The sequence below is a fragment of the Somniosus microcephalus genome, chromosome 15 (genome assembly GCF_052327205.1).
Source record: "Somniosus microcephalus isolate GS21.2 chromosome 15, FLI_Smic_1.0, whole genome shotgun sequence".
In the NCBI taxonomy this organism is placed as follows: domain Eukaryota; kingdom Metazoa; phylum Chordata; class Chondrichthyes; order Squaliformes; family Somniosidae; genus Somniosus; species Somniosus microcephalus.
The window spans coordinates 120781709-120805331 of record NC_141001.1 but is presented as its reverse complement, the minus strand read 5'-3'; the positions used below and the strand labels follow the sequence as shown (position 1 = coordinate 120805331).

At 49.4% G+C, this 23623-nt stretch overlaps 1 protein-coding gene across 1 annotated transcript in view; it reads left to right on the top strand.

The window, feature by feature from the left end:
• Positions 1-23623, top strand: part of LOC147107190 (F-actin-monooxygenase mical2-like) — a 413970-nt gene that overhangs the window by 139404 nt on the left and 250943 nt on the right. Inside the window, exons 3-7 of the mRNA XM_086008370.1 lie at positions 6381-6588; positions 7867-7983; positions 17853-17954; positions 20361-20516; positions 22026-22126. Coding sequence (XP_085864496.1) covers positions 6381-6588; positions 7867-7983; positions 17853-17954; positions 20361-20516; positions 22026-22126 — 684 coding nt within the window. The remainder of the gene's footprint in view (positions 1-6380; positions 6589-7866; positions 7984-17852; positions 17955-20360; positions 20517-22025; positions 22127-23623) is intronic.

Sequence of the window (23623 nt, the reverse complement as noted above, 5' to 3'; positions counted from 1 at the left end):
CCGACAGTGCAGCACTCCCTCAGTATTGCCCCTCCGACAGTGCAGCACTTGCTCAGTATTGCCCCTCCGACAGTGCAGCACTCCCTCAGTATTGCCCCTCCGATAGTGCGGTGCTCCCTCAGTATTGCCCCTCCGACAGTGCAGCACTTGCTCAGTACTTCCCCTCCGACAGTGCAGCACTTGCTCGGTACTGCACTGAGAGTGTCAGCATTGATTATGTGCTCAAGTCTCCGGAGTGGGACTTGAACCCACAACCTTCTGACACAGGCGAGAGTGCTGCCCACTGAGCCACAGCTGACTGTAGACCAACAACAATATGTCAAGGTCATCTAAATATGATTGTTGAAGCTGAATTCTATATTACTGTAAGTTCTGGTTTTCATTACAGGCTGACAGAGTTCAACAATTAATCAGTGCAGTCTGTTTTTTTTTAACAGAAATGTGTAACTGGCCTAGATTTTGCTCTCAGCTCGCAGTCAATGTGATCCTGGCTGTGCTAAATCAGCCCATCTACTGATTCTTATACTTTCCACTGAGCGGTAACCAACAGAAGGTTTCTCCTCACCCCTCCTCCCGCCTCTCCCCCTCTACCCCGCCTCTCCCCCTCTACCCCACCTCTCCCCCTCCCCGCCTCACTCACTCCCCGCCTCTCCCTCCGCCCGCATCTCTCCCTCCGCCCGCCTCTCCCCCTCCCCCCGCCTCTCCCCTCCACCCGCCTCTCCCTCTCCCCCGCGCCTCTCCCTTTCCCCCCACGCCTCTCCCCCTCCCCCCCACCTCTCCCCCTGCCCTCGCCTCTCCCCAGCCGATAATATATATAGAGACTGAAAATATATATATATATATTGACCAGCTGATTATGAAACGAGAGAGAGAGCAGCTGACTTTCATTCCCATCTCCGTTGATTTCGATGTGAATGAAGATCAGGTGGGCGGTCGATCACCATCGCCAGATTAATGCCCGGACAACAAATCTGCCCCCCGCACTTCCCCCACCTCTCTCTTTGCCTCTTTCCAATTGTGAAGCTCTCCCTTTTATATCTAACATGACCCCTTCCAGAGAGGTTCAAGATGTTGCACGTCTGTGGGTTTCGAAAGAAAATTGAAAATGCGAAAGGCATAGAAAGGATTGTGTGTGCACGTTGGGACATGTTTATACCAGGAGATGTTTTCATAACATGGCTGAAATCCTGCCTGGTTATGTCATTTTCTGCAACATTTAATAAATCACCAAAAAAGGCAACAAGCACCATCTCTTCCCCGAGCTGGATGTTTGACAATTCAGTGTGGTTCATGATGAATCAATGGCACAGGAATTACATGGGACATTTACCAGGGCTTCACCCACCAATCCTGCAGCCCTGGACCAGCGCAGTTTGAAGTGACTTCATCCTGCTAGAGGAGGAGGAGGAGGAAGAGGAAGAGGCCATTGAAGACTGAGATGAGGAGGAATTTCTTCACTCCGAAGGTTGTGAATCTTTGGAATTCTCTACCCCAGAGGGCTGTGGATGCTGAGTCGTTGAGTATATTCAAGACTGAGATCGATAGATTTTTGGACTCGAGGGGAATCGAGGGATATGGCGATCGGGCGGGAAAGTGGAGTTGAGGTCGATGATCAGCCATGATCTTATTGAATGGCGGAGCAGGCTCGAGGGGCCGAATGGCCGACTCCTGCTCTTAATTTTTATTTTCTTGCGAAGGGGAGGAATGGGGAGAGTGTTCCACTCTCAGGTTTGCAGAGCAGTTTGAGATCGGCAAGTCAGCCCCACCCTCCCTCCCCCAAGACATCAGCAGCCCCAGCAACACTAGGGGAGCTCGAGGTTCTAGACTTGGAAGAAAGAAAGACTCCCATTTCTACAGCTCCTTTCATAGCCACCGGACGTCCCAAAGCGCTTTACAGCCAATGAAGTACTTTTGAAGTGTAGTCACTGTTGTAATGTGGGAGACATGGCAGCCAATTTGGGCACAGAAAGCTCCCACAAACAGCAATGTGATAATGACCAGATAATCTGTTTTAGTGATGTTAATTGAGGGATAAATATTGGCCCCAGGACACTGGAGAGAACTCCCCTGATCGTCTTCGAAATAGTGCTCTGGGATCTTTTATGTCCACCTGAGAGAGCAGACGGTGCCTCGGTTTAACATCTCATCCAAAAGACAGCATCTCCGACAGTACAGCACTCCCTCAGTACTGCCCCGGGAGCGTCACCTTGGATTACGTGCTCAAGTCCCTGGAGTGGGACCCACAACCTTCTGACTCGGAGGCGAGAGAGTGCGACCCACTGAGCCACGGCTGACACCGTGATGAGAAACAGTGAGACAGGTTGCAAAGTTGCTTAAATATATGGGCGTTGCTGAGAGGGCAATGTGTCAAAATAGAATCAAGAAAGTAAGCGAGTCTTTCTCTCAAAAAACTACATTTGGCGTCTCTGACTCCAGCTTTTTGTTTTATCTCCGAGACTCCAGGCTAGAAATGAACGGAAGATCACCTAACGTGTCCCTGTCACGTTTAACATAGAAACATAGAAGATAGGAGCAGGAGTAGGCCATTCGGCCCCTCGAGCCCGCTCCGCCATTCAATGAGATCATGGCTGATCATCCGAAGACCAAACGCAGATTGGGTGACCGTTTTGCGGAACACCTCCGTTTAGTCCGTAAGGGTGACCCCGAGCTTCCGTTCGCCTGTCACTTTAATTCATCGCCCCATTCCCACTCGGACCTCACTGTACTTGGGCTCTTGCATTGTTCCATGGAAGCTCACCGTAAACTCGAGGAACAGCACCTCATCTTCCGATTAGGCACTTTACAGCCTTCCGGACTTAATATCGAGTTCAACAATTTCAGATCATAACCTCGGCCCCTATTACATTTTTATATATATTTTTTATCCACACCTTTGTTTTGTGCCCTTCCCCCTTTTTCTCTCTCCCACACAGCAGCTGTCTCCCATTCTGCCAGCACATTTCACACCTAATGTAGAGCCGTCTTTTGTCTCCACTAGTCCTATCACCATCTCGTCTCGTTTTGAATACCTCTTAATGTCTCTTCACTTCTCTTTTGTTCTCTCCCAGCCTGGCCTTTCAATCTATTTCATTTCCTGTGCCTTTCCAGTCTTGACAAAGGGTTTGACCCGAAACGTTGACTCTATTTTCTCTCCATGGATGTTGCCTGGCCTGCTGAGTTTCTCCAGCATTTTCTGTTGTTAATCCAAATTCAGTACCCTGTCCCTGCTTTCTCCCCATATCCCTTGATCCCTTTAGCCTTAAGAAATATATCCAACTCCTTCTTGAATATAGTTAATGAATTGGCCCCTACTGCCTTCTGTGGTAAAGAATTCCACAGGTTCACCACTCTCTGGGTGAAGAAATTCCTCCTCATCTCTGTCCTAAATGGCTTACCCCTTATCCTTAGACTGTGACCCCTGGTTCTGGACTCCCCCGCCATTGGGAACATCCTTCCCGCATCTAGTCTGTCTAGTCCTGTTAGAATTTTATAAGTTTCAATGAGATCCCCTCTCTTTCTTCTAAACTCCAGCGAGTTTCACCTCTCTGCTATTGTAATGGGCGTGTAAACCCGTTTAACCAGATTAACCCTGTACTGGGAGAGCAGGTCTAGCGCCGTCACACGAGAGCATCGAGTGTCCATCTGCTGACACCCAGGACAGTCTGCAGAGTGCATTACGACTCCTTGTGATCACCACAAACAACAACCTGCATTTATGTAGCGCCTGTTAACGTAGCAAAACGTCCCGAGCAATGTTCCCTTGAAGCCGCGCGGCCACCCAGTGCCCTGCAGCTCCCGCGCGGCCGGCTCACCCGCTTTTAAATAGGAATAGCCGCGCACGGGGCCGCATTGTGAATGGGCCGCTCAGCCCCTTAAAGGGGCCGCGCACCCAAAAAAAAAATAACTAGAGGCAACATTGGTCTCAAGGTGCTTCGCAGGCGCGTAATCAGACACAACACTGACACAGTGCTAAAAGGGAGCCATGAGGACAGGTGAGTGAGAGGGGAGGGCAGACACCACAACCTCTGCGCCGGCATTGATGTGCGGTGGGCAAGGAAGAGGCAACTGTTGTGTCTGTGTATAATAAGACACAGACTGCAGGAGAAATGGTACAACAGGTGTTTACTCAACGTGGCTCACAGTGGAACTGACTGTACAGATTACTACTCAGTGCTATATACAGGTGTGGTTACTGCTGGTACTACAGTGTACATGAGCTGTAAAAAGTAGTTCCCCCCTTAAAGGTATATACATTACAGCAACCAGCTGCGTTCCCTCGGGGTCGGGTCGCCAACTCTGCTTGGCCGTATTCCTGAGGGTTTCATCACAGGACCTCCCGTCTCCCACTGCCCTGCACGCACCCCTCCCTCCCCCCCCCGCCTTCGGTCGCCTGACACGTCCACCCTTCATTAGCCGATTGGATGTTTCTTAACTTAACAGCCCTTTCTTCCCCCATCTGCAGTGTTATTTTAGAACTGATGAGTGAAAGCGTTCGAAGGAGATGTTAAAAAAAAAGCCCACCATTTTCCAAATGCTCCGGTGATTTTTTCTCCCCCAGGTCTTTGCTCCCAGAGTGAGCTACAGTCCCATCCACCTCTGTGACTCAACAACACCTTGTATTTGTACAACTTTAACTTAGTAAAACGCCCCAAGGTGCTTCAGAGGAGTATTTATAACACACAAAAATCTGACACCAATCCACATAAGGATAAATTAGGACAGGTGACCAAAAGCTTGGTCAAAGAGGTCGGTTTTAAGGAGCGTCTTAAAGGAGGAGAGAGAGGAGGAGAGGTTTAGGGAGGGAATTCCAGAGCTTGGGGCCCAGGCAGCTGAAGGCACGACCGCCAATGGGGGAGCGATTAAAATCAGGGATGCTCAAGAGGGCAGAATTAGAGGAGCGCAGATATCTCGGGGGGGTTGTGGGGCTGAAGGAGATTACAGAGATAGGGAGGGGCGAGGCCATGGAGGGATTTGAAAACAAGGATGAGAATTTTAAAATCGAGGCGTTGCTTAACCAGGAGCCAATGTAGGTCAGCGAGCACAGTGGTGATGGGTGAACGAGACTTGGTGCGAGTTGGGACACGGGCAGCCGAGTTTTGGATGGTTTCAAGTTTACATAGGGTAGAAAGTGGGAGGCCAGCCAGGAGTGCGTTGGAATAGTCAAGTCTAAGATGAGCGCCAACTTTCAACCCCTAGACCTGGGCCTCAATTTCTCGACGTAAATGCACGTTCACACAGTAAAGGGACCATTTCAGCTTTCGAACTGTGCATTCACCACAATCTAGGGGAGGAAGTGTTTCGTTCCATTGCTTTTAAGTCTGTGTAACATATTCAATGATATACGCTGCATATAACCAACGCGCCAAAGGTATTCGTTAATTCTCTTGTTTTGTTCAGTCTTTAAATGTTTGGCGTTCCAAACATGCACATTTTTGGCTTGCTCTTTGTGGTGTAGGAAATGCTTTCAAATCAACTTCCTGTTGTTAGTTACATCATCACCTCCCAGGAAGCGAGAACAAATAGGAGGGTTTAACCAAAATACAACCAGGGAACCGGCTGGAGGATTGTGAGGTCTTAGGAACCAGAAGCCTTTACTCGTGAGCAGAAATGATAACCTTCAGTGCAGCACTGCACTGTTGGAGTGTCACTGCTGAGGGAGCGCTGCACTGTCGGGGTGTCACCGCTGAGGGAGCGCTGCACTGTCGGGGTGTCACTGCTGAGGGAGCGCTGCACTGTCGGGGTGTCACTGCTGAGGGAGCGCTGCACTGTCGGGGTGTCACTGCTGAGGGAGCGCTGCACTGTCGGGGTGTCACCGCTGAGGGAGCGCTGCACTGTCGGGGTGTCACTGCTGAGGGAGCGCTGCACTGTCGGGGTGTCACCGCTGAGGGAGCGCTGCACTGTCGGAGGTGCCGTCTTTCGGATGAGACATTAAACCAAGGCCCCGTCTGCTCTCTCAGGCAGATGTAAAAGATCCCACGGCCACTATTTCGAAGAAGAGCAGGGGAGCTCTCCCCAGTGTCCTGGCCAATATTTATCCCTCAACCAACATCACTAAAACAGATTATCGGGCCATTATCACATTGCTGTTTGTGGGAGCTTGCTGTGCGCAAATTGGCTGTTACGTTTCCTACATTACAACAGTGACTACACTTCAAAAGTACTTCATTGGCTGTAAGACACTATATAAATGCAAGTTTGTCTGTCTTTCAGTCTGTCCATCTGTCTCTTTCTGTCTGTGTCTCTCGCTCCCTCTTTTCTCTTTTTCTCTCTCTCCTCTCTCTCTTTCACTCTCTTGATTTTCTTTCCTGGTTTTATTTCCCTTTTCCCTCGATCGATGCGCTTTTGAGGTGTTTAATTATCGAAATGAATTTTTGTTTCAGTGTTTGATCATCGGAGCGGGACCTTGCGGACTGCGAACCAGCATCGAGCTGGCCTTCCTGGGATGCAAGGTGGTGGTGGTTGAGAAGAGGGAGACTTTTGCCAGGAACAATGTCTTGCACCTGTGGCCGTACACCATTCAGGACCTGCGCGCCCTGGCTGCAAAGAAGTTTTATGGGAAATTCTGTGCAGGAGCTATAGATCACATCAGTAAGTAGCTTTCAGACAGAGAGAACGCTCGCCTGAAAACTAGGCCCCATCCTGAAGATATGGAAACCTTCCTGAGCGGTTGTAGAATCAGACAGCCCAGAAGGAGGCCATTCGGCCCATCGTTCCTGTGCCAGCTCTTTGAACGAGCTCTCCAATTAGTCCCACTGCCACCTGCTCTTTCCCCATAGCCCTGCAAATTTTTCCTTTTCAAGTACAAATTACACAGGATATACAGCACAGAAACAGGCCATTTGGCCCAACTGGTCTGTGCCTGTGTTTATGCTCCACACGAGCCTCCTCCCACCCCTCTTCATCTCATCCTATCAGCATATCCTTCTATTCCTTTCTCCCTCATGTGTTTATCCAGATCCCCCTTAAATGCATCTATACTATTCGCCTCAACCGCTCCCTGTGGTAATGAGTTCCACATTTTTACCACATATCCAATTCCCTTTTGAAAGTTACTATTGAATCTGCTTCCACCACACTTTCAGGCAGCGCATTCCAGATCACAACAACTCGCTGCGTAAAAAACATTCTCCTCCTCTCCCCTCTCTGGTTCTTTTGCCGATTATCTTCAATCTGTGTCCTCTGGTTACCGACCCTCCTGCCACTGGAAACAGTTTCTCCTTATTTACTCCATCAAAACCCTTCATGATTTTGAACGCCTCTATTAAATCTCCCCTGAACCTTCTCTGGTCTAAGGAGAACAACCCCAGCTTCTCGCACAACCGCAGTCACTCATCCCCTGGCACCATTCTGGTAAATCTCCTCTGCACCCTCTCCAAGGCCTTGACATCCTTCCTAATGTTGTTCACAGTCCCAGAGTATGAGCAGCGAGTTTGAAACTGTCTTTCAGTCTCCAAGTTTCAAGCAAGTCCTAAATCAGAAGAGGAACATTGGAGCCGTTGCTGGGACCCAGCAGAAGGGGTGAATGAATCGCAGCCTGTAGCTCACTGCCTGGTTGTTATAGAAATACAGCACAGGAGGAGGCCATTCGGCCCATCGTGCCTGTGCCGGCTCTTTGAAAGAGCTCTCCAATTAGTCCCACTCCCCCCGGCTCTTTCCCCACAGCCCTGGAAAGTCTTCCTTCTTAATTTTTTTTAACCGTTTTGTTAAGTAGAGAATTAGGAAAATCAGCTCCCTCTGTTTCAATGCTGAGTTTGGGTTCATGTGCCGTGTTGATTTTTCTGATTGGGTGGAAGTGGCACTGATTCTTGCCCCTAGGTGCTAGCTGGGCTTTACTGATTCGCTCTGTGTTTTTGTCTTGGCTGGCAGGTATTCGGCAGCTGCAGCTAATCCTGGTGAAAGTGGCACTGTTGCTCGGCGTGGAGATTCACGTTAATGTGGAGTTTTTGCAGTTACTGGAGCCGCTTGAAGATCAGGAAACCCAAAGTGAGTTTGCCATTTTACTCTCTCCCCGTGCCCCGTCCCCCCCCCCCCCACCAATCTTTCTGTGGCCTGGCCCGGCCGCCAGCTATTCACCCACAGTAGGTGTCGTCCGTTCATCGCCCGGCTTCAGCGCACGTGCCCCTTTCCAGCAGGGGGGCGGTTGTCGGACAGCACACATGGACTCTGGTGGCCATTGTGTCTCTTGTCCTCCCCATGGTCCAGGGCACACTGAGTCTAGTCACAGATCCCCTGCGGTCAAACTAATTGAGTTTGACTGACTCGACAGACGCAGGGGGTGGGAGTTTACTATCGACGGACGGGAGAATTGATGAGCTTATGCTGCCTGAAGTTTGCAGCATTCATTTGCTGCTCTCCAAACAAGTAAACTTAGAACCAATCTTACAACACAGAAGGAGACCATTCGGCCCATCGTGCCTGTGCCGGCTCTTTGAAAGAGCTCTCCAATTAGTCCCACCCCCCCCGGCTCTTTCCCCAATTACAACAGTGACTACACTTTAAAAGTACTTCATTGGCTGTAAAGCGCTTTGAGATGTCCGGTGGTTGTGAAAGGCGCTGGAGAAATGCAAGTCTTTGTTTTCTTTCCCCACTGCCCTGCAAATTTTTCCTTTTCAAGTATTTATCCAATTCCCTTTTGAAAGTTATTATTGAATCTGCTTCCACCGCCCTTTCAGGCAGCGCATTCCAGATCACAACAACTTGTGACAGAGATCGATAGATTTTTGGACACTCGGGGAATCGAGGGATATGGGGGTCGGGGGGGAAAGTGGAGATGAGGTCGAAGATCAGCCATGATCTTATTGAATGGCGGAGCAGGCTCGAGGGGCCGAATGACCGACTCCTGCTCCTATTTTTTATGTTCTTATGGTTGATCTGTACCTCAACTCCATTTACTCGCCTTTGCTCCCTGTCCCTCTACACCCTTACCCCCCAAAAAATCCATCGATCTCAGTCTTCAAAGCTCCAATTGACCCCCAGCTTCCACAGCCTTTCTGGGGGAGAGAGTTCCAGATTTCCACCACCCTTTGTGTAAAGAAGCGCTTCCTGACTTCACCCCTTGAATGGCCTGGCTCTAAATTGAAGATTGTTCTTGATCCTCCCACTATAGTTTTTCTCTCTGTACCTTATTAAACCTTTTTTTTAATCATCTTAAACACCTCGATCAGATCACCCTTCTAAACTCAGGGAATACAAGCCTCGCCTGTGCATTTTGAAGAAGTGAATCCTTCCGATTTGTACACTGAGCTGATGCAGACTCGAACCTTGTCGCCCTCTATCAGTGGGCACTGGCTGCCTTCTGTTATGAAACTGTGACGCACGCCAGGGTATCGGTTTCACCTTCTGTGCTGCCAGTGTCATCTAAAACCCTCCATTTGTTCCATGGAATCACAACAACAAGATGTACAAACGATAGGAGTGTAAATGAAGCTTATCTGTACAAGTCATGGTCATACCCCGAGCTACTCAAAGTATCTAGACCAATCCATGGGGATTTCTGGCGCTATACTTTTTCCATTTATCTATCTCGGGCGTCCCGTTTATATATTTGAATGCGCCGTGCCCCAGTCCGCAGGCTGAACAGGCATTGTTCCTGCTAACTGGCATCTGTTAATGTTGGTCAATACTAAACCAGCCGCCTAATGTAGGAAACGCGGCAGCCAATTTGCACACAGCAAGATCCCACAAACAGCAATTTGATAATGACCAGAGAATCTGTATTTTATTGTTGTTGGTTAAGGTATAACTAGGACACCAGGGAGTGCTCTCCTGCTCTTCTTCGAAATAGTGGCCGTGGGATCTTTTACGTCCACCTGAGAGAGCAGACGGGGCCTCGGTTTAACGTCTCATCACTCCCTCAGTACCGCACTGGGAGTGTCAGCCTGGATTTTTTTATAATTATTCATTCACGGAATGTGGGCGTCGCTGGCAAGGCCAGCATTTATTGCCCATCCCTAGTTGCCCCTTGAGAAGGTGGTGGTGAGCCGCCACCTTGAACCGCTGCAGTCCGTGTGGTAAAGGTGCTCCCACAGTGCTGTTAGGGAGGGAATTCCAGGATTTTGACCCAGCGACGATGAAGGAACAGCCAATATATTTCCAAGTCAGGATGGTGTGTGACTTGGAGGGGAACTTGGAGGTGGTGGTGCTCCCATGCGCCTGCTGCCCTTGTCCTTCGAGGTGGAAGAGGTCGTGGGTTTGGGAGGTGCTGCCGAAGAAGCCTTGGCGAGTCTACAGGCTTGACCCACAATGACTATTTGAGGACGTGTGTCCTGCGGCTTTGCGGATTGTGTGTGACAATTTTTTTTGTGTGTGCGTTTCGATATGTGGATAAATATAGTGCACCCCGAGTGTGCTGATAGAAGCTGGGCCTGTCTCCTGCTGGGTCCAAAGTGGTGGACGGGGTCCTGATTATAACTTTCTCGGAAGATAATAATAGAGTCGCCGCCTGGAAAGTATTTCTGGCACTGAAAGAATGTCGGGCAGCAGCCCATCCAAACGGCTTGATGTTCTGAGTGGCCTCTTCAAGTCTGCCTGAGTTTCCAACACATTCTTCAAGGCAATTCTGACACGCTGCATGCATAGATCGTCAATGCAAAACCTGCCCAGGAAACGGTTCCACAAAAAACACTTGTCATCATTTAAACAAAGCCTCGACTAGCAACACTGCGTCCCTTGATTAGATAACTTCTTAAACCACCCAGTTCCTGGGCTCTGTTTGCATTAGAGTTTGTCTTCATTGGAAATGAAAATGGATTTAACTGTGAATTGTCTGAACATTAAAAAAAAGGTCACGGCCTCTACACTTCTCCATCTGTGTCAGTCAGTCTGTGCCTGGGATGGCAAGAATGACGTATGAGGAGAGATTGGGTCGATTGGGCTTATACTCGCTGGAGTTTAGAAGAATGAGAGGGGATCTCATTGAAACTTATAAAATTCTAACAGGACTAGACAGACTAGATGCAGGAAGGATGTTCCCGATGGCCGGGGAGTCCAGAACCAGGGGTCACAGTTTAAGGATAAGGGGTAAGCCATTTAGGACAGAGATGAGGAGGAATTTCTTCACCCAGAGAGTGGTGAACCTGTGGAATTCTCTACCACAGAAGGCAGTAGAGGCCAATTCATTAAATATATTCAAGAAGGAGTTAGATATATTTCTTAAGGCTAAAGGGATCAAGGGGTATGGGGAGAAAGCAGGGACAGGGTACTGAGTTTGGATGATCAGCCATGATCTCATTAAATGGCGGAGCAAGCTCGAGGGGCCGAATGGCCTACTCCTGCTCCTATCTTCTATGTTTCTATGTCACCGTTCAAAGACGTTAGTTAGAGAGCATCCTGACAAACTGTATCACAGTATGGTATGGCAGCTGTAGCTACTATGACCGGAAAGCCCTGCAGCGGGTAGTCAAAACTGCCCAACGCATTACCGGCACCCGGCTACCGACCATCGAGCACATATACCAGAAACGCTGTTTACGGAGGTCACGGTCCATCATCAAAGACCCTACCCACCCCAGCCACAGTCTGTTCGCCCTCCTGCCATCTGGGAGACGCTACAGATGCATTCGCACCCGTACGATCAGATTTAGGAACAGCTTCTTTCCCAGGGCTGTCATCCTACTGAACTCCACAAATAAACTCTAAAGCCTGCACATCTGCCAATGCACTTTATTATGGTTATATTTATGTTAATATACTACAAGCCAAATGTATGTTGAATGTTTAAATGTCTCAATCCAAATGTACACTCTCGGGAGCCGCAAGCCTACATTTCGTTGTACTGCACTTGTGCACTAACAATGACAATAAAAGTTGATTTGATTTGATAGAGGCAACGCAGTGTGAATGTTGCCTGTTTTTTAAAAAAAAAGAATAATTCTCGGGATGTGGGCGTCGCTGGCGAGGCTGGTGTTTATTGGCCATCCCCTAGTTGCCCTGAGAAGGTGGTGGTGGGCCGCCTTCCTGAGCCACTGGTAGCGGGCTGTGAATGCTGAGTCGTTGAGTATATTCAAGACTGAGATCGATAGATTTTTGGACTCTAGGGGAATCAAGGGCTATGGAGATCGGGGGGAAAGTGGAGTTGAGGTCGAAGATCAGCTATGATCTGTTTGAATGGCGGAGCAGGCTCGAGGGGCCGAATGGCTGACTCCTGCTCTTAATTCTTATGTTTTTACTAATGAACATGCTACGCTACCTCACTTCGGTGGGATGTCTTGCTTGACGTGAACAGACCAATTCCTCTGCATTCTGACATTTCAAGCCTTCTCGTTCCTGGGGCTTTTTCTGCCTCAGTGCAAACCTTCTGTTGCAAAAATTCGACTTTCCTTTTAGGTGTATGACTTTCTGCCTTACTCCTGACTGTTGACAGTAGGAAAAAGGTCAACAGCCTCCCAACGCAGTTGGCGTGAGCTGTTTTACAATTCTGGAGACAAGCCACCGAATTTCTTATTGTTTACAGTCTATGAGGAAACAGCATCAGTGTGTGTGTGTGTCTGTGTGTCTCTGTGTGTGTGTGTGTGTCTCTGTGTGTGTGTGTGTCTGTCTGTGTGTGTCTCTGTGTGTTTGTGTGTCTCTGTGTGTGTCTCTGTGTGTGTGTGTGTGTCTCTGTGTGTGTCTGTCTGTGTGTCTGTGTGTGTGTCTCTGTGTGTGTGTATTGCCAATAATTAGATAATGCAAGGGTGTTCTAATTACAGCCCATGGACTATATATGGCCTACAATCCCTGCCAACTGGCCCACGAAGTCTCGGCAACTCAGCCTCATTATCACATTGCTGTTTGTGGGAGCTTGCTGTATACAAATTGTCTGCTGCGTTTCCCACATTACAACAGCGACTACACTTCAAAAAGTATTTAATTGGCTGTGAAGTGCTTTGGGATGTCCCGGTGGTTCTGAAAGGCGCTGTAGAAATGTGAATCTTTTCTATTTGTGCTTCTGCTTTTCAATCGCTGGTTTGTGCCGTTCGAATCACGCGGAGCTTTGGGGAAGGGCTGTTGGCCCATTGGTGGATAAATCCTAATTCGGAACATCCAGATCTGTTGCTATCAGTAAACCTGCCGTCCTTACCCGGCCTGGGCCTGTGCGTGACTCCGGTCTCACTCCAACGTGGTTGACTCTGAACTGCCCTCGGACGTGGCCCAGCGAGACGCTCGGTTGTATCAAGCCACTTTCTCAGGGCAACCAGGGGTGGGGAATAAATGCCGGCCTTGCCAGCGACGCCCACAGCCCGAGAATGAATGGGGGAAAAAACTGGCACCATTCTGCGTTGTCTCTAACTAACATCTTTAAAGGTGACTGACACAGATGGAGAAGATCTTTTCCTATTTCAATGTTCAGACAATTCAGTTAACTAGCCTTCCCCCTTTAATTAGTGGTCGTTTCTAATGAAGTCAAATTCCAACAGGAATTAGAATCAGGGGAAGCAGATTAATATATTGGGAATTAATGGGAACAAGAATTTATAATCAATCTTTTGCTGAGAAGGTTGACATTAATCTCAGGTTACCGTTTGCAGAAGTACAGTGCAGTCATAACAATGATTCCTCATTATAGTCTCTACATTGAAACAGAGAGAGAGGACTGTGAGACCCCACGAGCAGATTGGTTATTTATCAACAGTTGGTTGAAAAACCCGAAGACCTTTCCTCTTCACCCAAAGCAAGAGCGAAGAGGTGGAGCCAATCCTTAATGGTTGGCTGTTAACCTTTGGCCCATGTCAGATACAAGCCTCCACCTGACTATTTACTTTGGCTTACTCAGATCTTTTAGCAACGAGCACCAGTTTGGTCAGTTTGTTGATCAACTAGTTTCAGTCCAGTCAACAAGTAGGAGAAATCGTTATCTTGAGAATTTGATGAAAGGTCCTGCGATTTCCTAATATGGAGTCGGAACACCTCACTGGAGTACATTGTAAAATCAAAACCTGATCGACGAGATGCGTCTTTGTAAAGATGGTTGCGGCCATTTCATAGAAACACAGAAGATAGGAGCAGGAGTCGGCCATTCGTCCCCTCAAGCCTGCCCCGCCATTTAATGAGATCATAGCTGATCATCCAAATTCAGTCCCCTGTCCCTGCCTTCTCCCCATATCCCTTGATCCATTTAGCCTTAAGAAATATATCTAACTCCTTCTTGAATATATTTAATGAATTGGCCTCAACTGCCTTCTGTGGTAGAGAATTCCACAGGCTCACCACTCTCTGGGTGAAGAAATTCCTCCTCATCTCTGTCCTAAATGGCTTACCCCTTATCCTTAGACTGTGACCCCTGGTTCTGGACTCCCCCGCCATCGGGAACATCCTTCCTGCATCTAGTCTGTCTAGTCCTGTTAGAATTTTATAGGTTTCGATGAGATCCCCTCTCATTCTTCTAAACTCCAGTGAGTATAAGCCTAATCAACCCAATCTCTCCTCATACGTCATTCCTGCTATCCCAGGTATCAGTCTGGTGAATCTTCGCTGCACTCTCTCCATGGCAAGAACATCCTTCCTCAGATAAGGCGACCAAAACTGCACACAATACTCAAGGTGTGGTCTCACCAAGGCCCTGTACAACTGCAGCAAGACATCCTTGTTCCTGTACTCGAATCCTCTCGCTATGAAGGCCAACATACCATTTGCCTTCTTAACCGCCTGCTGCACCTGCATGCTTACCTTCAGCGACTGGTGCACAAGGACACCCAGGTCTCGTTGCACTTCCCCTTTTCCCAATCTACCGCTGTTCAGATAATAATCTGTCTTCCTGTTTTTGCCACCGAAGTGGATAACCTCGCATTTATCCACATTATGCTGCATTTGCCATGCATCTGCCCAAACACCCAACCTGTCCAAATCATACTGGAGTTTCTCTGCATCCTCCTCACAGCACACATGCCCACCCAGCTTTGTGTCGTCTGCAAACTTGGAGATATTACATCTAGTTCCCTCGTCTAGATCATTAATATATATTGTGAATAGCTGGGGTCCTAGCCCCGATCCCTGCGGTACCCCACTAGTCACTGCCTGCCACTTGGAAAAAGACCCGTTTATTCCAACTCTTTGCTTCCTGTCTGCCAACCAGTTCTCTATCCAAGTCAGTACCTTACCCCCAATCCCATGTGCTTTAACTTTACACGCTAATCTCTTATGTGGGACCTTATCGAAAGCCTTCTGAAAATCCAAGTTTCACTTTGCAAACTCCAAACCACCCAAGTGTCAGCTTGGCTCAGTGGGTGGCACGTCTGCCTCTGAGTCAGAAGGTGATAGGTTCGAGTCCCACTCTAGGAATTGAGCGCATAGTACTGCAGTGACAAGAGGTGCCATCTTTCAGATGTGATGTTAAACTAAAAATCCCACGGCACTATTTTAGGGGGAGTTCTGCCGACAGGTTTTTGTTAGGCAAGGGTATCAAGGGTTACGGAACCAAGGTGGGTAAATGGAGTTAAGATACAGATCGGCCACGATCTGGTTGAATGACGGAACAGGCTGGATGTGCTGAATGGCCTCCTCCTGTTCCTAGGGTGTCCTGGCCAATATTTACATTTCAACCAAAACCTAAAACAGATTATCTGCTCATTTATCTCATTGGCCCAGAAATTTGGGTCGGGGGCTTCCCACGGGTGCAAGCCCCCGCCCTGCACTTACCTAGCGCGCCGGCCGTTGAGCTGTGGGCCCGCGTGGGATTCCGATCCTGGGCCTCCTCCAACTGCCGGCGCGCAGTGCTTGCGTATCCCAGGGGCGCAGTTAGTTTGAAGCGTCCCCTGGGATCATGTGGGCCATGGGGAGCCAATCAGAGCAGGGAAACTCTATTCATAGATTTGACAGGAAGACCTGTCAAATCTATGAATAGAGATCGGCCCCAAAACCTAACTAAAACTTCAAATTAATTTTTTTTAAACATCACATTTTTAAAATAACTATAAATTACATAAAATAACTATTTTAAACAATAATTTAAATTTTTGAAAAAATTAATTACAGTTTTTAACGGGGCTAAAAATATACTTACCTTTCTTTAAAATATTTAAAAATAATAAACCTGTGGAAAAAATGTTTTAATTTTGCTTAATTAACCTCTTGTTAAAAGCAGGCCTTGCGACTGCTTTTTAAACGCGCAGCTGCTGGAGACTCACCCTCCCGGAGAAAGCTGCAAAAAAAAACGGAAGTTCCAGGCGCACGCGCTGCCTCTCCGGCGTACGCGTTTGACCTGTGATCTCCTTCCTTCAAGGGAATGGAAGTTCCGATTTCATGCGCAGTGCATGCACGAAACCGGCACTTTTGTTGGCCCTACGCGCGAGTACTCACCCGTGGGGACCCGAATTTCTGTCTCATTGTTGTTTGTGGGAGCTTGCTGTGCGCAAATTGGCTGGTGTCTTTGTTTACAAACCAGAAGAAATTAATTGGCTTTAAAGCACTTTGGGGCATCCCGAAAGTTGCCATATAAATGCAATTCCTTCCTTTTTTTCTTTCTTTTACTGCTTAGTCAACTAGTTGTCAGGTGGCATGGACAAGAGGGGCCAGATGGCCTCCTCCTGTGCTGAAAATTTCTATGATTCTGTGATTACCTAATTGCTTAAAACGACTGCCGACCATTTTGTCATATAATCCCGCGAATTCATCGTTAAAATATCAATTTGTCGACACGGCCCCGACTTTAACTCCAGCTGGATCCCCCGCTCGGGCCCTGAGTTAAAATTCCAGTCAGGTCTCAATTATGTCATCGGGGCCGCAACATGCATTTGTAAAGAAGGACCCCTGTTGGCTCCGGGCGCCTGTCCTCGCCGCCTGCTCAGGACAGCAGGTTAAAATTACAGATGTTGCGATTATGGTGGCTTTCAGACAGGTGAGAGCCCAGGGCGATTTTAACCGCACGCCCGCCAGGTTTCTGCTGAGCTTCTTAAAAATTCATTTATGGGATATGGGCGTCGTTGACAAGGCCAGAATTTATTACCCATCCCTAGTTGCCCCTCGAGAAGGTGGTGGTGAGCCGTCTTCTTGAACCGCTGCAGTCCGTGTGGTGAAGGTGCTCCCACAGTGCTGTTAGGGAGGGAGTTCCAGGATTTTGACCCAGCGACGATGAAGGATCGGTCGATATATTTCCAAGTCAGGATGGTGTGTGACTTGGAGGGGAACTTGGAGGTGGTGGTGTTCCCATGTGCCTGCTGCACTTGTTCTTCTAGGTGGAAGAGATCGTGGGTTTGGGAGGTGCTGCTAAAGAAGCCTTGGCGAGTTGCTGCAGTGCATCTTGTAGATGGTACACACTGCAGCCACGGTACGCCGGTGGTGGAGGGAGTGAATGTTTAAGGTGGTGGATGGGGTGCCAATCAAGCGGGCTGCTTTGTCCTGGATGGTGTCGAGCTTCTTGAGTGTTGTTGGAGCAGCACTCATCCAGGCAAGTGGAGAGTATTCCATCACACTCCTTACTTGTGTCTTGTAGATGGTGGAAAGGCTTTGGGGAGTCAGGAGGTGAGACACTCGCCGCAGAATACCCAGCCTCTGACCTGCCCTTGTTGCCACAGTATTTATATGGCATTTCCAGTTAAGTTTCTGATCAATGGTGACCCCCAGGATGTTGATGGTGGGGGATTCGGCGATGGCAATGCCGTTGAATGTCAAGGGGAGGTGGTTGGACTCTTGGTTGTTGGAGATAGTCATTGTCTGGCACTTCTGTGGCACAAATGTTACCTGCCACTTATCAGCCCAAGCCTGAACGTCATCCAGGTCTTGTTGCATGCGGAGGGTTAACATCACCCCCAATGACTATGTATAAACAGGGTAACTAACTGTGGGTCTTATTAGTTATGGAACAGGCTGAAGTGTTTGGTAGTTCACCAATGGAATCCTGCACATGTTACTCACTTAATTATCCCCACCCCGTGATTTAGGCGCAGGATGGCGAGCTGAGGTGCAGCCCACAGATCATCCCGTGTCGGATTTTACTTTCGATGTTATTGTTGGTGCAGACGGGCGAAGGAACAGTTTACAAGGTGGGAAACTTTCAGCAAAAATTCTTCACTATCACCCTCCCCCTCTCCCTCTATCCCTCTCTCTCCTCCCCCTCCCTCTCTCCCCCCCCTCTCTCCCCCCCTTCTCTCCCCTCTCCCCCTCTCCCCCTCCCCCTCTCTTCCCCCCCCTCTCTTCCCCCCCCTCTCTTCCCCCCCCCTCTCTTCCCCCCCTCTCTTCCCCCCCCTCTCTTTCCCCCCCCTCTCTTTCCCCCCCCTCTCTTTCCCCCCCCCTCTCTTCCCCCCCCCTCTCTTCCCCCCCTCTCTTCCCCCCCCTTCCCCCCCTCTCTTCCCCCCCCTCTCTTCCCCCCCCTCTTCCCCCCCCTCTCTTCCCCCCCCCTCTCTTCCCCCCCTCTCTTCCCCCCCCTCTCTTCCCCCCCTCTCTTCCCCCCCCTCTCTTCTCCCCCCTCTCTCTCCCCCCTCTCTCACTCTCTCCCTCACTCTGTCTCTTTATCTCTCTCCCTTTCCCTCTCTCTCTGTCTGTCTCTCTCTCTCTTGCTCTCCCTGTGGTGTAAATGCACTGCGGGCACTGCGGACAGGGCAGAGCGCACTGCGGACAGGACAGAGCGCACTGTGGACAGGGCGCACTGCGGGCAGAGCGCACTGTGGCCAGGGCAGAGCGCACTGTGGACAGAGCGCACTGCGGACAGGGCGCACTGCGGGCAGAGCGCACTGCGGGCAGAGCGCACTGTGGCCAGGGCAGAGTGCACTGTGGACAGAGCGCACTGCGGACAGGGCACAGCGCACTGCGGACAGGGCAGAGCGCACTGCGGACAGGGCAGAGCGCACTGCGGGCAGAGCGCACTGCGGACAGGGCAGAGCGCACTGCGGACAGAGTGCACTGCGGACAGAGCGGCCTGGGTTTGAATCCAGTGGCGATTTCACGAATTGAAAGATTCCTGGGCACAGGCATACAATGCAACACTGCTGATTTTTAAAAAATGTGTTCCTGGGATGTGGGCGTCGCTGGCAAGGCCAGCATTTATTGCCCATCCCTAGTTGCCCTTGAGAAGGTGGTGGTGAGCCACCTTCTTGAACCGCTGCAGTCCGTGTGGTGAAGGTGCTCCCACAGTGCTGTTAGGGAGGGAGCTCCAGGATTTTGACTCGGCGACAATGAGGATCGGCGATATATTTCCAAGTCGGGACGGTGTGTGACTTGGAGGGGAACTTGGAGCTGATGGTGTTCCCATACGCCTGCTGCCCCTTGTCCTTCCAGGCGGTAGAGGTCGGAGGTTTGGGAGGTGCTGTCAAAGAAATAATTTTGCACTAAGTAGTCCTGCTCACACTCTTGCTCAGTTGCTGTCTCTCTCTCTCTGTCCCCCTCTCCTCTCTCTCTGTTTCTACCTGTCTCTCAGTCTCTTAGTGCCACCGTCTCTCTCTCTCTCTCTCTCTTTCTCACTCACAGTTTTTCTGTATGTGTCTCTGGCACACTCACTCTCTCACGCACACGCGCACACTCACACACAATTGTGCCGTTGGAATTAGATTGCTAATCTGAAGTTGGGTTTAAGATGGAGATGAGTAACCCTTTACTCTACATTTGACACGTGCTGTATCTGACCAGGAGACACTGGGTGACGAGGACAGAAAATGTTCTGTTCCCTGGTGTTAACACCCCTCACCTCGACAAGTACAGAATTATTAAACCTGAAGCAAATCACCCTGCACTCCCAAATTTGCTTTTGATAATCTGATATAGAAGACTGTGTGAACACTCCTGAATGTCGGCTAATATAATATTAGACATGTTTAAAAGTGCAATGCAGAAAAGGGTGGAATACGAACATACGAATTAGGAGCAGGAGTAGGCCACTCGGGCCCTCGAGCCTGCTCCGCCATTCAATAAGGTCATGGCTGATCTGATGACTCCACATTCCCGCCTACCCCGATAACCTTTCACCCCCTTGCTTACCAAGAATCTATCTACCTCTGCCTTAAAAATATTCAAAGACTGCTTCCACCGCCCTCTGAGGAAGAGAGTTCCAAAGGCTCACGACCCTCTGTGAGAAAACATTTCTCCTCATCTCTGTCTTAAATGGGCGACCCCTTATTTTTAAACAGTGACCCTCTAGTTCTAGATTCTCCCACAAGAGGAAACATCCTCTCCACATCCACCCTGTCCAGATCCCTCAGGATCTTATGTTTCAATCAAGTCACCTCTTACTCTTCTAAACTCCAGCGGATACAAGCCTAGCCTGTCCAACCTTTCCTCATAAGACAACCCGCCCATTCCAGGTATTAGTCTAGTAAACCTTCTCTGAACTTCCAGCGCATTTACATCCTTCCTTAAACAAGGAGACCAATACTGTGTATACGTGTAGCAGTAATTGGGACAGGGTGTGTTTCTGTGGGCACTGTTAAAACAGCTGTGATAATACATTCATTTTTCAGGCTTTAGAAGGAAAGAGTTCCGTGGGAAATTGGCCATCGCCATTACTGCCAACTTCATCAACCGAAACACAACGGCCGAAGCTAAAGTCGAGGAAATCAGTGGCGTCGCTTTCATCTTCAATCAGAAATTCTTCCAGGACTTGAAGGAGGAAACAGGTGGGTGTTAACCTATCTCGCAGGCCACTCCAAACTAACCAGAGGACCAGGGGACTGTAGTTAGGGTGGAGCAAAGGTGTCCGTTCTCTGGCCGTACCGCGTTTCCTGATAGGCGCATCAGTTCGGTCGCTTTTTACTCTGCTCCTTCAGTTCCGATTCCCAGCTTCCTTCCTGCCTGTACACTGCTTATTGCCAGCATCTTCCCTTCCTTTTACACTGCAAAAATCCGCCCCTCATCCCTGCAGCTGAATGATGGGATCTATGGAAAACTGGATCCGTGATTCTGCAGTCAGGAGTTGAATAACATAAAACAACATTGAGTCTACAGCACAGAAACAGGCCATTCGGCCCAACTGGAGTTTATACTCCACACGGGCCTCCTCCCACTCTAATATCCTCTTACTGCCCAGCCCCCTCCATACCCCTCTCTTCCTTGTTGGAAGTGCAGTGTGGGCCTTTCAGTATCTGAAAGGGAAGAATCAGGTCTGAGGCACCAACCTGTACCTTTCACTTTCAGACACCGATCGACCTACTGCGCAATAGAAACATAATAGGAGCAGTAGGCCATTCAGCCCCTCAAGCCTGCTCCACCATTTAATGAGATCATGGCCGATCATCCAAATTCAGTACCCTGTCCCTGCTTTCTCCCCATATCCCTTGATCCCTTTAGCCTTAAGAAATATATCCAACTCCTTCTTGAATATATTTAATAAGTTGGCCTCAACTGCCTTCTGTGGTAGAGAATTCCACAGGTTCACCACTCTCTGGGTGAAGAAATTCCTCCTCATCTCAGTCCTAAATGGCTTACCCCTTATCCTTAGACTGTAACCCCTGGTTCTGGACTCCCCCGCCATTCCTACCATCCCAATCTCAATATTATTGTTGTCAATTAGGAACCTAGGAATTGTTGAACAATAAAAGGCCGAGGTCCATCTAGTTCGCCTTCTCCCATCCTGGGAGTCCCATAGTCCAACGATAATGGGAGTTGTTGACCAATCACAGCGATCAATCTCGATCAATGAGTCTACAACAGACCCAGACATGAGGTGAGGAAAACCCCCAGGGGTGGAGAGCTTTGGGAACCAGAGGTCCAAAGTTACCTGTTCCTCCCGAGCTCGCTACACTCACCACACGTCATGTCTCACGTTACTCAGATACTGCGTTCCGAAATATTGCTTTCTGAAAGAAATCTGATTGGTAGTGGAAATGTGGACCACTCTCTCCCCCAGAAAAGCTGTTGCAGCTGGAGGAGGGCGGGGGAGGGGGGCGGGGGTCAATTGAAAATGTCAAAACTGTGATTGGCAGATTTTTGTTGGGTCAGGGTATTAAGGGTTACGGAACCAGGGCAGGTAGATGGAGTTAAGATTGGCCCTGATCTGATTGAATGGCAGAGCAGGCTCAAGGGGCTGAATGGCCTCCCTCCTGTTCCGATGAGAACAGTTTCAGTGATTTAGTTAATGAAAGGTTCCATACGGTTCTAACGTTGAACTCTGTGCATTTCTATTTCAGGAATTGACCTGGAGAATATTGTTTACTATAAAGATAACACACACTACTTTGTAATGACAGCAAAGAAGCAGAGCCTTCTGGACAAGGGAGTGATTGTCAACGTAGGTATAACTCTTGCTCGGGGAAGTTGTGTTATGTGTGAAGAAAGCAATGGTTGCCTGTTTCTGGCCGTTAATGGAGGTCACGCTCCAGAACTGGGAAAGGTTCCCCTTTTTCCTCGTGACTGATCGCACAATAGCTCCAAGCTCCCATCACCACCCAGTCCTGGTGCTCACTGAAGCCTCAGGCGAAGTCTTGCTGAGCCCAGTGTACCAATCAATCAGCGGTATTCAGAACCCCCGCGTCACAGTCACAGTAAAACTACAGGCTGGAAACAGACTCACACTGACCCGGTGAGTGCTCCTTCTCACTCTCACTGGCTTAGAGTCTGCTCCTCTCACTCTCGCTGGCTTAGAGTCTGCTCCTCTCACTCTCACTGGCTTAGAGTCTGCTCCTCTCACTCTCACTGGCTTAGAGTCTGCTCCTCTCACTCTCACTGGCTTAGAGTCTGCTCCTCTCACTCTCACTGGCTTAGAGTCTGCTCCTCTCACTCTCGCTGGCTTAGAGTCTGCTCCTTCTCATTCTCACTGGCTTAGAGTCTGCTCCTCTCACTCTCGCTGGCTTAGAGTCTGCTCCTCTCACTCTCGCTGGCTTAGAGTCTGCTCCTCTCACTCTCGCTGGCTTAGAGTCTGCTCCTCTCACTCTCACTGGCTTAGAGTCTGCTCCTCTCACTCTCACTGGCTTAGAGTCTGCTCCTTCTCACTCTCGCTGGCTTAGAGTCTGCTCCTCTCACTCTCACTGGCTTAGAGTCTGCTCCTTCTCACTCTCACTGGCTTAGAGTCTGCTCCTCTCACTCTCGCTGGCTTAGAGTCTGCTCCTTCTCACTCTCACTGGCTTAGAGTCTGCTCCTCTCACTCTCACTGGCTTAGAGTCTGCTCCTCTCACTCTCACTGGCTTAGAGTCTGCTCCTCTCACTCTCGCTGGCTTAGAGTCTGCTGCTCTCACTCTCGCTGGCTTAGAGTCTGCTCCTCTCACTCTCACTGGCTTAGAGTCTGCTCCTCTCACTCTCGCTGGCTTAGAGTCTGCTCCTTCTCACTCTCACTGGCTTAGAGTCTGCTCCTCTCACTCTCGCTGGCTTAGAGTCTGCTCCTCTCACTCTCACTGGCTTAGAGTCTGCTCCTCTCACTCTCGCTGGCTTAGAGTCTGCTGCTCTCACTCTCGCTGGCTTAGAGTCTGCTCCTCTCACTCTCACTGGCTTAGAGTCTGCTCCTCTCACTCTCGCTGGCTTAGAGTCTGCTCCTTCTCACTCTCACTGGCTTAGAGTCTGCTCCTCTCACTCTCGCTGGCTTAGAGTCTGCTCCTCTCACTCTCGCTGGCTTAGAGTCTGCTCCTCTCACTCTCACTGGCTTAGAGTCTGCTCCTCTCACTCTCGCTGGCTTAGAGTCTGCTCCTCTCACTCTCGCTGGCTTAGAGTCTGCTCCTCTCACTCTCGCTGGCTTAGAGTCTGCTCCTCTCACTCTCGCTGGCTTAGAGTCTGCTCCTCTCACTCTCACTGGCTT